Genomic DNA, 15197 nt, shown 5'->3' on the forward strand with positions numbered 1-15197 from the left:
TGTTTGGGGTGTGCTTAGCTTCTTAAAGTTTTAGGTTCATGTTTCTTCTTAAATTTTTGGGTTCATGTTTCTTCTAAAATTGAGCAGGTTTCAGCCATTATTTTTCTGGGTACCTTTTCAGACCCATCTTCCTGTCTTCCTTCTCTCCTTGAAACTCTGATACCATGAATATTATATCTTTGCTTATAGCCCCACAAGTGCTGAAGCTTTATTTTTTATTTTATTTTTTACTCTTTTCTCTGTGTTGTTGACATTGAGAAATTTCTTCTGTTTCATCCTCAGTTCACTGATTCTCTCCTCTGTCTCTCCATCCTTCTGTTATGTGCATCCACTGAGTTGTTTATTTTGGTTGTTGTATCTTTCCGTCATGATATTTCCATTTGGCCTTTATTTATATCATCTACTTTTTGAGACATCCTACTTTCTCCTTTGTTTCAAGTGTGTTCGTAATTGCTTATGGAAGCATTTTTATCTTAGCCACTTTAAACTACTGCTCGGGCAATGTTAGCATCTCAGTCATTCAATGTTAGTTTCTGTGGATTGTCTCTTTTCTATTTAGTTTGTGATCTTCTATGTTCTTTGTATGACCAGTTATTTTCTGTTGAAATCTGGACATTTTTTATTATGTCATGACTCTGGATCTCATTTAAACCTTGCATTTTAACTGTCTATTTTTGGACACGGCTGTTCTGAGGGTAAGGAGTGGTGATGGTGATTCCTTGTAACTAACAGGTGGAGATGGAAGTCTGGATTCCCCAGGAAGCCTCTGTTGATACCTGAGGGAGGGGTCTTTTTACTGCTTGGTGAGGGAGAGGGGTCGAGTTTCAGCTCCTCAGATGGTCTCCATTGACATGTAGGGGTTATGGTGGTTACAGCCTAATGGAGGTGAAAATTCTGGATTGCGACTTGGTCTTTTTTGATACTACCTGGTGGGGCTGGGGGGAGGCCTGATTACAGCATCATGAGGGAGGAAGTCTTGACCCCCACTTGGCCTTCGTTGGCATGGGTAGGGAGAGGCTATACTTTTTTTCTTTGAGTAGAGCTGTTCATATCTAATATTTTTCTGTCTTGCTGAGTTGATTCTTTCCTGACTCCTTGACTAGAGAGAGGCTGCTTTAATTTGTGTGTGTGTGTGTGTGTGTGTGCATGTGTGTGTATACACATTGGTGTTTCTAGGTTGCTGGCCTTTTTAACTCCAAGTCTGAGGTACATGTGGCAAAAAGCAAGCCCAGAGAATCCACCATCATGTCCCTCTCTGATCTGCCTTCTTACTGCCGTCCTTCAGAGCCATATGCTTGTTTTATGCACGTTCAGAGATTTTAGTTGTACTGAGTGGGAGAAGTATGTCATCTCTGGAAGTGGATTTCTCCTTCCTTGGGTTATATTTTCTCCAAGATGTGCCCTGAATAGATGTTCTTAGGAGATGCCTAAACTCCCATGTCTATGCATTGTTTCATTTGTTTTCTGTATCTAAGAGCACAGCTTTTCTCACTTCCAGGAAGGCTGAGGTGGCTGGGCTAAAGTATACAGGGTTCTCTCAGACTGCCCAGTACAGATGATTCTGAGTAGTTGGCCATCTGTTGTTCCGGAAGGACTGAGCCCTTATCATAGATCCCAAAGTTGATGTAACTCAGACTTACATGCTTTTCAGATAAAAATTGTTCAATTTAAGTTAAATTTAAAAATTATTTTTTTCATGAAAAGTCTTTTTGTGTTATTGATTTTCTGTTTCCTGATAAATATTAGTATTAAGACAATCCTTTTTAGGAATGGCATGGTTAAATATGCTTATTTATATCATACTAACATTGAAAATGTGCTTTCAATTGAGGATACTCCTGAGGATGAATCAGAAATAACTATATAAACAAAAGTACACTTCGTAGTGGGTGTTTCTAAGTTGCTTTGGCAAATCGGATAGACTTGTTTATTATCAAGTACATCTAATCCTAAATTGGGTAACAGTGAGTGTGGGGCCTGTTCTCTGCAGCGACCTATTCTCTAAGTGATACATTACAACTAGAGTGGCTTAGACACGTTGGAGGCCATCCTAATGGTGAGCTTTCCTATCATTTTTCACTTCGGGTAATGCCATTTAGGCTTTTGAGATTTAGAAATATGACAATTGCTTTAATCTGTCATCTATAACGTTTTTAAAAATCTAGTTTTACATGTGAAAAAATGTTTGTTTATGAAGATAGCTTGTATCTATTGAGCTCTTCTGTTAAATCCATCCACAATATGTGGTTCTTATGTTCTGGACTTCCTGTGGCACACACACACACACACACACAGACACAGACACACACACACAGACACACAGACACACACACAGACACACACACAAACACACAGACACACACACAGACACACACACGCAGACACACAGACACAGACACACACCCACAGACACACACACACAGAAACACAGACACACACACAGCGACACACATACACAGACACACACACAGACACACACAGACACACACACGCAGACACACACACGCAGACACACACAGACACACACACAGACACACACAGACACACACACACAGACACACACACACAGACACACACACAGACACAGACACACACACAGACACACACACAGACACAGACACACACACACAGACACACACACACACACACAGACAGCCATTCCGGTTTGAAGATTTTGGTAATGTGTTTTTGTGCAGGGCATAAAAATATATCTCTGTAATTACATGATATTTAGTGATTAGATAATTATGGATAATTGCATGGGGTAGTTCTAAGTGCTAAAGTGTTACCATAAGATCTAAAATGTACAAATTGCATAATAATTATTCTTGAGAGTTATTTGGTAATTCTGAGCATAATTATCATGTGATCCACAGTGCATGTAATTAATGCATAATCACATGGATTTTGCCTTCATAACTACTTCACCCTTGTTATAAAGCTCTTTGTCATAACATTTGAGTATAAATATAATGTAATTGGCTCCCTGATACAGTACATTAAGCCCCATGATAATTGCTTTCACGGTAGCAATACCCCTTATTCCATTCCAGTTGCTGCCTTTTAAGATTTTGTTGGGAAGAACAAAATACCCAAGATATGGTGGTGGGCAGGTAGAGGAGTGGGTGAGTGACGAGTGCTACATGCTCATCGTGGGGGAGGAATATCTTTGCTGTGACCACAGTATTTCCAAGTGGAAACGTTTTCACCTTTCATAGTGGACAAAAATCTGTCTTCTAACTAAACTGGTATTTGATGTAAGGCTCCTTGCTGTCCAGCCATAGTCAGCACCCATTAAATCTCTCTATTTTTAATTTTTAATTTTTGTGGGTACACAGGTGTATATATTTATGGGGAACACGGGATATTTTGATACAGGCAAACAATGCATAATAACTGCATCAGGTTAAATGAGGTATTCATCACCTGAAGTGTTTTTCCTTTCATTGTGTTACAAATAATCCAGTTATACTCTTTTAGTTATTTTTAAATGTACAATAAATTACTGTTGACTGTTGCCCTACTGTGCTATGAAGAACTAGATCTTATTCATTCTACTTAACTGTATGTTCGTACTCACTAACCATCCCCACCCCAGTTTCCTTCTCAGTAACAATGGCTACTTTCTTCTGGTAACCATGTTCTACTCTCTGTCTCTATAGGTTCAGTTGTTTTAATTTTTAGCTCCCACAAATAGGTGAGAACATGCCAAGTTTGTCTTTCCGTGTCTGGCTTATTTTACTTAACATAATGACTTCAGTTCCATCCATGTTGTTGCGTATGACAGAATCTCACTCTTCATGGCTGAATAGTATTCCACTTTGTACAGGTACCACATTTTAAAAAATCCATTCATCTGTTGATGGACATTTAGGTTGCTTCCAAGTGTTCGCTATTGTTAACAGTGCTGCAGTAAACATGGGAGTGCAGATTTCTGTCTGACACCCTGATTACCTCTCTTCTGGGTGCAAACCTAGCAGTCGGATTGCTGTGTTGTATTATAGCTCTCTTTCCAGCTTTTTAGGGAACCTCCAAACTGCTCTCCCTAATAGTTGTACTAATTTACAATTCCCCCAGCAGTGTGTGAAGGTTGCCTGTTCTCTATATCCTCGCCAGCATTTGTTAGGGCTTGTGTTTTGGATAAAAGTCATTCTAACTAGGGAGACATGATAGCTCATTGCAGTTTTGATTTGCATTTCTCTGATGATCAGGGATGCTAAGCACCTTTTCATATACCCGTTTGCCATTTGAGTGTCCTTTTTTGAGAAATGTCTATTCAGAGCTATGTCTATTTGCCTATTTTAAATCAGATTATCGAAGTTGTTCTTTCTACAGAGTTGTTTGAGCTTTTTATATATTCTGGTTATTAATCCCTTATCAGATGAATACTTTGCAAATATTTTCTCCTGTTCCGTCACTTTGTTCCTTGTTTCCTTTGCTGTGTGGAGGCTTTTTAACTTGATGTGTTCCATCTCTCCAGTTTTGCTTGGCTTGCCTGTCCTTGTGGGGTATTACTAAAGAAATCTTTGCACAATCCAATGTCCTGGGGTATTTTCCCAGTGTTTTCTTGTAGTCATTTCATAATTTGAGGTCTTAGAATTCGTCTTTAATCCATTTTTATGTGACTTTTATGTATGACAAGAGACAGGAGTCTAGTTTCATTCTGCATGTGGTTCTCCAGTTTTCCCAGCACCATTTATTGATTGTTGATGATTTTTGCATTAACGTTCATCAGGGATATTGGCCTATAGTTGTGTTTTTTTTTTAACGTGTCTTTGGTTCAGGTATTAGGGTAATACTGGCTTCATGGAATGAGTTTGGAAGTATTTCCTCCTCCTCTAATTTTTTTTTGTGGAATAGTTTCAGTAAGGTTCTTCTTTAAATATTTGGTAAAATTCAGCCGTGAAGTGATCAAGTCTCAGGCTTTTCTTTGCTTGGAGACCATATTACAGCTTCAAGCTCATTACTTGTTACTGATCTGTTCAGGTTTTGGATTTCTTCGTGGTTCAGCCTTGGTAGGTTCTATGTGTCTAGGAATTTATCCATTTCTCCTGGGATTTCTAATTTACCGGCATGCTGCTCCTCACAGTAGCCGCTAATGATCCCTGGAATTTCTGCGCTATTCGTTGTAATGTCTCCTTTTTCATCTCTGATTTTATTTATTTGGGTCTTTTTTTTTTCTTAGTCTTGATAAAGGTTTGTCAATTTAGTTTATCTTTTCAAAAACCAACTTTTTGTTTCATTGATCTTTTGTGTTGTTTTCTTCGTTCCAACTTCAATTATTTCTGCTCTGACCTTTTTATTTCTTTTCTTCTACTAATTTTGGGTTTGGTTTGCTCTTGCTTTTCTAGTTCTGTAAGATGCGTCATTAGGTTGTTTGAGGGTTTTCTCTTTTTCAGATGTAGGTGTTTAGAGCTATCAACTTTCCTCTTAGTGCTGCTTTTGCTGCATCCCACAGGTTTTGGTATGTTGTGTTTGCATAATTATTTGTTTCGGGCCAGGTGTGGTAGCTCACGCCTGTAATCCCAGCGCTTTGGGAGGCCGAGGCAGGTGGATCACGAGGTCAACAGATCGAGACCATCTCGGTCAACATGGTGAAACCCCGTCTCTACTAAAAATACAAAAAAAAATTAGCTGGGCATGGTGGTGCGTGCCTGTAATCCCAGCTAGTCGGGAGGCTGAGGCAGGAGAGTTGCCTGAACCCAGGAGGCGGAGGTTGCAGTGAGCCGAGATCGCGCCATTGCACTCCAGCCTGGGTAACAAGAGCGAAACTCCGTCTCAAAAAAAAAAAAAATTATTTGTTTCAAGAAATCTCTAAATTTTCTTCTTAATTTCTTCATTGACCCACTGGTCACTCAGGATAATATTGTTTAATTTCCATGTGTTTGTGTAGTTTCCAAAATTTTCCCAGTTATTGATTTCTAGTTTTATTCTATTGTAATCAGAGAAATTACTTGATATAATTTCAATTTGTTTTCGAATTTTTAAAGATGTGTTTTGTTGCCATAATGTATGGTCTATTCTTGAGATTTATTCTTGTGTTGAGGAGAGGAATGCGGATTCCATAGCCACTGAATGAAATGTTCTGTAAATGTCGGCCAGGTCCGCTTGGTCACTAGTGCAGCTTGCTTGATGTTTCTTTGTTGAATTTCTCTCTAGATCCTCGGTTCAGTGCTGAAGGTGGCGTGTGGATGTCTTCAGCTCTTATTGTATTGGGGTCTGTCTGTCGCTTTAACTCTAATAAAATTTGTTTTCTGTATCTGAGTGCTCCAGTGTCGGGTTGGGTGCATATATATTTACAACTGTTATGTCCTCTTGCTTAACTCACTCCTTTTTCATTATGACCTTCTTCGTCTCTTTGGGTAGTTTTGTCTTGAAATCTATTCTGTCTTATATAAGTACAGCTACTGTTGCTCTTTTTTGGTTTCCATTTTCCTGGACTATCTTTTTCTATCCCTTTATTTTTAGTCTATGTTTGTCTTTACAGGTGAAGTGTATTTCTTGTAGGCAACAGATGATTGGGTCTTTTTAAAAAAATCCATTTGCCCACTCTGTGTCTTTTAGTCCATTTGCACTCAATGTTATTATTGATAGGTAAGAGCTTATCCTTGCCATTTTGTTACTTGTTTTCTGATTGTTTTGTGGTCTTTTCTTTCTTATTTCTTTCCTTACTGTTTTTTTAAGTGCAGGTGATTTTCTTTGGTGGTGGTTTTAATTTTTTGCTTTATATTTTTTTGTGTATCTGTTCTGTATTTTTTGATTTGAAGTTACAATAAGGCTTGCAAATAACATCTTATAACGCATTATTTTAAATGGATGACAGCTTAGCGTTGATTGCATAAACAAAGCAGCACAGAGAAAACTAATAAAACTCCACCCTTTAGCTCATCCCCACTTTTTAACTTGTTCTTGTTTCTGTTTATATCTTACTGCACTGCTATCTGTGTCTTGAAAGGCTGTTGTAGTTATCATTTTTGATCAGTTTATCTTTTAGTCTTTTAACTCCAGATATGAGTGATTTATGCACCACAATTGTGGCGTCATGATGCTCGGTGTTTTTCTGTGTACTTACTACTACCAATGAGTTTACCTTCAGATGATTTCTTACGGCTCATTATCATTCTTTTATTTCAGACTGAAGAAATCCCTTTAGCATTTCTTATAGGACAGGTTGGTGTTGATGGAATCCTTAGCTTTTGTTTGTCTGGGAAAGTATTTTTCCTTCATATTTGAAACGTATTTTGTTGGACATACAATTTCAGCATAAAAGGGTTTCTTTCCTAACACTTTAAGTAACCATGCCACTGTTTCCTGGCCTGTGACGTTTCCACTGAGAATTCTGCTCCCAGATGTACTGGAGCTCCATTGTGTGTTGTTTCTCTTCTTTTGCAGCTCTTAGGGTCTTTTCTTTATTCTTGACCTTTGGGAGTTTGATTATTAAATGTCTTGAGGTGGTTTGGGTTGAATCTGTTTAGTGTTCCAAAGTCTTCTTTTTTTTTTTTTTTGAGATGGAGTTTTGCTCTTGTTACCCAGGCTGGAGTGCTATGGCGTGACCTCGGCTCACCGCAACCTCTGCCTCCTGGGTTTAGGCAATTCTCCTGCCTCAGCCTCCTGAGTAGCTGGGATTACAGGCACGCGCCACCATGCCCAGCTAATTTTTTGTATTTTTAGTAGAGACAGGGTTTCACCATGTTGACCAGGATGGTCTTGATCTGTTGACCTCGTGATCCACCCGCCTCAGCCTCCCAAAGTGCTGGGATTGCAGGTGTGAGCCACCGCACCCGGCCCCAAAGCCTTCTTATACTTGAACATGGGTATCTTTCTTTAGGTTCGAGAAGTTATTATCATTGTCCTTTCAAGTAAACTTTCTACCCCTTTCTTTCTCTGTCTGCCTCCTCTCTAAGGGTAATAAGTCTTAGATTTGTCCTTTAAAAGCTATTTTCTCAGTCTCGTAGGTTAGCTTCATTTTAAAAATGCTTTTTCTTTTGTCTCCTCTGACTGCATGTTTTCAAACAGGCAGTCTTCAAGCTCACTAATTATTCGTCTTGCTTGGCCAACTCTGCTGTCAAGAGAGTCTGAGGCATTCTGCGCGGACAGTTACATTTTTCAACTCCAGAGGTTTTGCGTGATTGTTTTTAATTATTCCAATTTCATTGTAAGTTTATCTGATAGGATTCTGTTTGTCTTCCCTGTGCTATCTTGAGTTTCACTGAATTTTTCCAAAACAACGATTTTGAATTCTTTGTCTGAAAGGTCACCTATCCCTAACCCTCCAGGATTGGTCCCTGGGGCCTCACTTAGCTCATTTGCTGAGGTCATGTTTTCCTCGATGGTCTTGATGCTTTTGGACATTTGTTGGTGTCTTAGACATTTATTGGATTCTCTAAAATCTGTGCTCTCATCCTTCTTGGGAAGGTGCTTGAGGTATCTGAAGGGACGTTGGTTCTGTGATCTCAGTTTTTAATCCCGGCAGCCATATCTGCATCGGGGGCACTCAAAGCCTGGCAATTTCATGGCTCTTGCTGACTCACAGAAGTGCCACCTTGGTAGTCTTGGATACTATCCAGAAGAATTTTGTGCATTACCAGGCAGACTTTTGCTTTTTTTCTCTTACTTTCTCCCAAACAAACGGGGTCTCTCTCTCTCTGTCCTGAGCTTCCGAGGGTTGGGAGGGTGTAGCACAGGCACGTCTGTGGCCACCACCACTGGGACTGTACTGGGTCAGACCTGAAGCCGGGACACCTCTGAGTCTCACCCAAGGCCCACGTGTACTGCCTGGGTACCACTGCTGATTATTCACGGCCCCAGGGCTCTGCAGTCAGCAGACGATGAATCCTTCCAGGACTGGGACCTTCCCCTCAAGGCAGTGGATTTTCATTTGGCCCAGGGTGTGTCTAGAAATGTCCTCTGGGAGGTAGGGCTTGGAATGGGGCCTCATGACTGTGCCTAGAGCTGTGTCCTACTTTGGCTGAGCAGTAAACCAAGTTGTAAGAGAAAGTCCTCTTTATGCCTCCCTCTCCTCTCCTTGAGTGGAAGGAAGGAGTCTCTTGGAGCTGTGAGCTGTGCTGCCTAGGGTCGAGGGAGGGGTGACACAGCCCCCGTAGCTGCTCCAGCTGGTACCTCCCTAGGTTGTGTGCACCCCAAGTCCAGCGGCTCCAGGCCACGCACAGCACCAGGACATGCCCAGGAATTATAGCCCTTGCATCTGAGGCAGCCTTCAAGTTTATTTAGGACCCCAGAGCACTTTAGCCCATGGTGGGGCTTGTCAGAACTCAGATTCTGAACACTGGGATGGGTGCTCCTCTGTCTAGGGCTGGTCTAAATGTTCCCTCCATGGGCACTGGTTGAGTTCTGCCTGGTGTAGTTGTGACTGTGACAGGGCAGCATTGAGTTCCAGTACACGGTCCCACAATCACTGTGCTCTCTCCCCCAGCACCCAAGTTCTCTCTCTCTGGCACACTGCCACGGCAGGGGGACGGGTGAGGGTGACATTGCAATTCAAAACTATCTTCCTACCCTCTCCAGTGCCTCCTTCGTTGGTATGGAGTTAAAACCAGGTACTGTGACCATCACCTGAAATGTGGTTCTTACAAAGGTGCTCTTCTGTGTGGACAATTTGGTGTTCCTACAGGGAGGAGGATTGGGAGGCTTCTATCTGGCCATCTTTCTCCACTCTCACCCAAGCCTTTTTTTTACAATGTAACAGAGCATCAGTTTTCTATTTGGCCTAGAAGTTTCAGAAAGCTGGAATTTCTATAAGGAGAAGATCTTGATAAACTGCACTGAGAGGGAGCCTTACTGTGCTGATGAAACCGTCAACTTGATGCTGAAATGCAACTACTTATGAGACTGAAGCAAGAGCTTTGGCTAAACTTCCAAAGTGATAACACAGTTTTGGCAAATTTTGTCCGCAGGTTTCACGTGGCAGGATGACTATACTCAGTACGTGATGGCCCAGGAACTTGCAAACCTCCCCAAAACCTACCTGCGGCGTCCTGCAGTGTCCAGCGCAGCTGGGTGAGTGTGGGCATGGCTTGCCCCTCCTTGCTCCGGGATGCAGCCCGTAGACATTGAACTTACTATTCGTTTGTTTGTTTTAATGTAGCAAAGCGCCCACCATCTTTCTGGTGCAGACATTTCAGAAAGTTAGGATGTCTGTAAGGAAAAGGTTGGTTCCCATGAGAGAAAGAGATATTGGGGTGACCCTCCAGGGAGGTGCTGTTTTCACTGAGACATGCCCGGGGTTCCTTATTTTTCCATGAGATGCTTAGAAAACTTCTGCATCTTCAAGGCCTTGGTCGAAAGCAGAGAAGCCGAGATTTCTCATTTCTCAATAAGATATTATTTTTGCTTTAGACAAAAAGCAAAATTAAATCATGAAAGTCTTTATTGTCCTTTCCCAGAGCATAGCAACCTATAGTGAGCTAAATATATTGTTTCACATTATCTTATTTTGTACTCAGACTATGTGGTAATGTCATACCCATTCTTGCAAGTGAGGAAATTGAGACATAAGGACGGTAAAAAAATTAGTCTAAAGACAAACCACAGTAAGAAAGCTGGCATTGTCAGATTCCTGCGCCATTGTGCTATTTTTCATGTTTAAAAGAAACATGAAAATGACCTTTCCCAAAGGTTTAGTTTGAAAAGTCCACTTTCCCCTGACAGACAGACAATTTTAGAGCCATAGTCTTTAGTTAGAAAGATTCCAGTAACAAACACAGAACTGAGATATCTGCTTTCATGCCCATGGCTGTCGTTAAGTCAGCATGAAGGTCATTTCCGTGTTCCTGCAGGATCGAAAGAGTGAGAACACGTGAGAACCGGCAGCCGTCCCCCAGCACATGGTGCATGCTGAGGGCAGGGGCTGCGTCTTTGTGCATCTTGTGCCTGGTACATCTGCCTTTAATGCCTCCTGGGTCAAAGAGAATGTGCTGTTACAGTCTGTAAGGCTTTTCAGTAGGACACCAAAGAAAAACTCACCAAGATGAGCTGTGTTGAATTTCCATTTCCATTTTGGATGTGTTCAAACTCGTTATACTCATGTCTAAATTCCACTGGGGGAATTGGTGTGCACTGCCCCAATGACCTTGAACCCCATCAAGTATAGGGATGGGTTGGACAGCCCAAAAAAGGCGAGCAACAGAGGCTGGACGAACTGGGAAACCAAGCGAGGGATGGCTCCTCTTCATTCTGGGGGTGCAGATGGGGACAAACAGAAGCTGCCAATCACAGGAGGAAAGTGGTGTCGCTGAGAGAAGAATCCAGGGAGGACCCGCCTCTGAGAAATCAAACTCAGCAACAACCCTGGACAGGCACCCGCATGGCGCCCCTAAACCACGTTAAATGTGGCCATTTAAACAACCGCCCGTTTTTATTAGTTAAGACAGTGCCAGTTTTATTATGAAAAATGGCACGTTATCTTTGTTTTATGAATTACAAGTGAGATTAAAAGTTTAAAATCCATATGCTTTGAGATTGGAATTTTTTTCCATTTTTTTTTTTGAGATGGAGTCTCACTTTGTCCCCCAGGCTGGAGTGCAGTGGCACAATCTCAGCTCAGTACAGCCTCCACCTCCCAGGTTCAAGTGATTCTCCTGCCTTAGCCTCCCGAGTAGCTGGGATTACAGGCGTGCCACCACGCTTCGCTAATTTTTCTATTTTTAGTAGAGATGGGGTTTCACCATGTTGGCCAGGCTGGTCTCCAACTCCTGACCTCGTGATTCTCCCATCTCGGCCTCCCAAAGTGCTGGTATTACAGGCATGAACCACCGCACCCAGCAGAGATGGAAATTTTCTTTGTGAATTTCCTGTATATGATCTTCGTATAAAACAAGTTTTTGTATTTTTTTCTTTTTTTTTATTATAGATTCTTTATATTTAAGGCTAGTAATTTTTCATATATTGTATTTTGTAAAAGTATTTTTATCATTCTGTGATAGATAGATGGTACTAGCTATGGCTGCAAATAAAAGCAGGGCTCTCAGCATTCTTTAGGTTGCACTTCTAAATTCTTTCTTTGTGCATGTTGAACCTAGACAGGACTAATTATCTGTGTGCCCAAGCAGAGGCCTGTTTTGGGAGGAGCTGGCTGGATGTTCTCCAGATGCCTTTCCTCCCTGCAGCCTCCACCGCCCTGAGTTGGCGTCATGCTCTAGGCTCCGTCAGGTCCTCTGGTTTTGGTGGGTTTGGAACAAGCTGCACCCAGCGTGAAGAGCAGAGGAGTCTGGGCACGTCCCCCAGCTCCTCCCCAGGCCCAAGCATGAATGCCTGGGGACAGTCACCCCCTCTCACACTGTCCCCCCTGCTGACCCAGGGCTTCCTGTGCCTCGTGCCTTCCTCAGGCCCCACTCTGACATCCACGGAGGGAGGATCCCACAAGGCCTGTCCTGGAGAGAATGGGAAACGGTGTGGCACATTGTCTTCCCCAGCCGCCGCCCACAACATTCTCATCCTCATGGAAATGGGATCGTTTTTCCTTTTTTCCTAAAATTTCTGGAAAAGTTCTTTTGCCATTGAAATGATCTACTTTCTAGTATATTCTTTAGGCATGCTCTTCATTTATAGACCATTTTCATTGTCTTCCAGGATTATTGGTAAAATATGCCTACACTTTTATGTGATTTGGGGCTATTTAAAAGCTATCCTTTAACAGAGATTTCCGCATTTGTGAATACAGTGTAGCAGACGCTGTCCACTTGTTGATGAAAAGAGTCAAACTCTGTAGAATATTTTTAGAGATTTATTCTGAGCCAAACATGAGTGACAGCCCTCAGGAGATCCTGAGAGTATGGACCCAGGGTGCCCGGGGCAGAGCTTGGTTTTATATATTTTAGGGAGGTATAACACACCAATCAAGTGCATTTCAGAAATACATTGGTTCGGCTCAGAAGGATGGGATGACTCAAAGCAGGGGCTTCCAGGCTCCAGATGAATTCAAACATTTTCTCATTGACAACTGGTTGAGTTTATCTGAAGACCTGGGATCAACAGAAAGGAAATGTTTAGGTTAAGATAAAGGATTGTGGAGACCAAGTTTTATTGTGCAGGGCAAGCTCTCAGATAGCAGACTTCAGAGAGAGCAGGTTGTAAGATGCTTCTTTTTTTTTTAGACGGAGTCTTGCTCTGTTGCCAGGCTGGAGTGCAATGGTGTGATCTCGGCTCACTGCAACCTCTGCCTCTAGGGTTCAAGCAAGTCCCCTGCCTCAGCCTTCCAAGTAGCTGGGACTACAGGCCCACGCCACCACGGCCAGCTAACTTTTTGTATTTTAGTCGAGATGGAGTTTCACCATGTTGGCCACGATGGTCTCGAGCTCCTGACCTGGTGATCCTTTGTCCCTGGCCTCCCAAAGTGCTGGGATTACAGGCATGAGCCACCATGCCCAGCCAACGTGCTTCTTATTGGACCTAAAAGCATGCCTGGCTCTTAGTTGATTACCTCCTAGATCTGAGAAGGAAGGAAAACAAAGGGGGAAGGGAATTTCTTTAAAATGTGGACTTTTCCCTCAAGAGACTGCAGGGCAATTTCAAGGTATGTCAAGGAAACATATTTCAGGGTTAAATATTTTGATTTTTTTCCTTGTCTTATAATATTCTGCCAGAGTCAGATTGGAAAGTGAGTCATGTTATACAGGGTCAAATAAAACCCATCTGATCAGAGTTTATGGTTTGTAAGGCATGACTCCCCAGGCTCCTCAGATAGGAATTTGGGCAAGATAAGACAAAAATCAGAGCTTAGTTCTCACTATTACGATTTTTAAAATCACTCAGCACATGTGTAGTTACGTTTCTTTGCCATTGTCAACTTCCTTTGTGCTTTAGCTGGGTGTGGGGGCACGTCGCTACTCGGGAGGCTGAGAGGGAGGATCACCTGAGCCCCAGGGATCGGGGCTGCAGTGAGTCGTGATCACACTCAGCACTCCAGCCTGGGAGACAGACTGAGACCCTGTCTCAAAATATATATATATCTTTCACTCTTTTAACTTGATTTTTAAAAAGAAGTATCTCTTAGAATTTCTTTTTATGGCTATTCTTATTTTTAAATAAAACTTCTGGAGTAAAACTTTTTATTTATGTTATTTATTCATTTTTTAAAATAATAAAACCACATATATCGATTAATTTGCCTCTGAGCATAATTTTAACATCATTCTATAACTGATGAATTTAGCTTTCGTTCAACAAAATTATCTGTAATTGTCACTTTATATCCTTTTGAAACAATAAGAGTGGTATGCATTTCTACTTTCTCATTTATGTGTGGTTTTTACACTGTAAATCAGTATCTAATTCTACTGCATTTCAGTCAGAATGTGACTGTTCAACTTTTACTCCTTGGTAATTCTGAGGTTCTCTTTGGCCTAATTGACACCATACTTAATTTCCAATGGGTGCTTCAAAAAGATATTTGAATATACTATTTGCAAGATACAGATTTTTATAAATAGTTTATAATTATACAGATATGTGATGTGTAATTAGGTAAAAACTTAAGTGTCAATTGTATTACTTTAAATCAACATGTCCTTATTTATATTGTGACTTACTGAAATTTCTCAGATAAAAACGGCGCTTCTGTGAACTTCCTGTTCTCAGGCGCCGAGGCTCCGCTTTCCGTGCAAGGTCTGTGTCAGCCTGTCCTGCGCGTCCGTCACTGACAGGTGGTTGTTTAAATGGTGCCTGCAGCTCCCTTAACGCTTGTTGTCTGGGATTCCGTTTTTCTAGATGAGTAGGGCCTTTCCTGCTTCCTCTTTGGTTTTGTTCCCTGATTTATCCGTGGCTATCTTCAGAAGCTGACCTTTGGGACTGTTTCTGTGTGAAACTCAGCTTTTATAAGATCAAGTGGCGTTTCCAAAGCCCCTTGGATCAGGGCGGAGGGCGGGTTACTGCGGCAGGGGCACTGCTTCCTCTGCGGGGCTCGCTCTTCTCGTATGTGGATTGAGGCTTGTTTGCCTTCATCTTCTTCAGTATTTATAATTTTGTTTCTTGTTTTAGATTTAATTTGTGACCATTACCTCTAGGGTGTCAAGTGATTTTAAGGTAATGGATTTGTTTCATTCCTTGTTAAAGGGATCCTCATGTTCCGATTCCTGCTGCATGATAAGGAGCCCTGTAGGCTTTCAGCGTCCTCCCTCCCCATCCCTGGAGCTGCTTCTAACCAGGCTCCCATGTGCCTGCCGGGGCCCTTCACCAGATGG

At 41.9% G+C, this 15197-nt stretch overlaps 1 protein-coding gene across 16 annotated transcripts in view; it reads left to right on the plus strand.

The window, feature by feature from the left end:
* The window catches only part of PTPRN2 (protein tyrosine phosphatase receptor type N2), a 1018236-nt gene that overhangs the window by 349714 nt on the left and 653325 nt on the right, over window positions 1-15197 (plus strand). For all 16 annotated transcript variants that reach the window (XM_078343304.1, XM_078343314.1, XM_078343301.1 and 13 more), the window contains one exon: window positions 9915-10017. In XM_078343304.1, coding sequence (XP_078199430.1) covers window positions 9915-10017 — 103 coding nt within the window. The remainder of the gene's footprint in view (window positions 1-9914; window positions 10018-15197) is intronic.

This window comes from Callithrix jacchus, chromosome 11, assembly GCF_049354715.1.
Source record: "Callithrix jacchus isolate 240 chromosome 11, calJac240_pri, whole genome shotgun sequence".
Classification (NCBI taxonomy): Eukaryota; Metazoa; Chordata; class Mammalia; order Primates; family Cebidae; genus Callithrix; species Callithrix jacchus.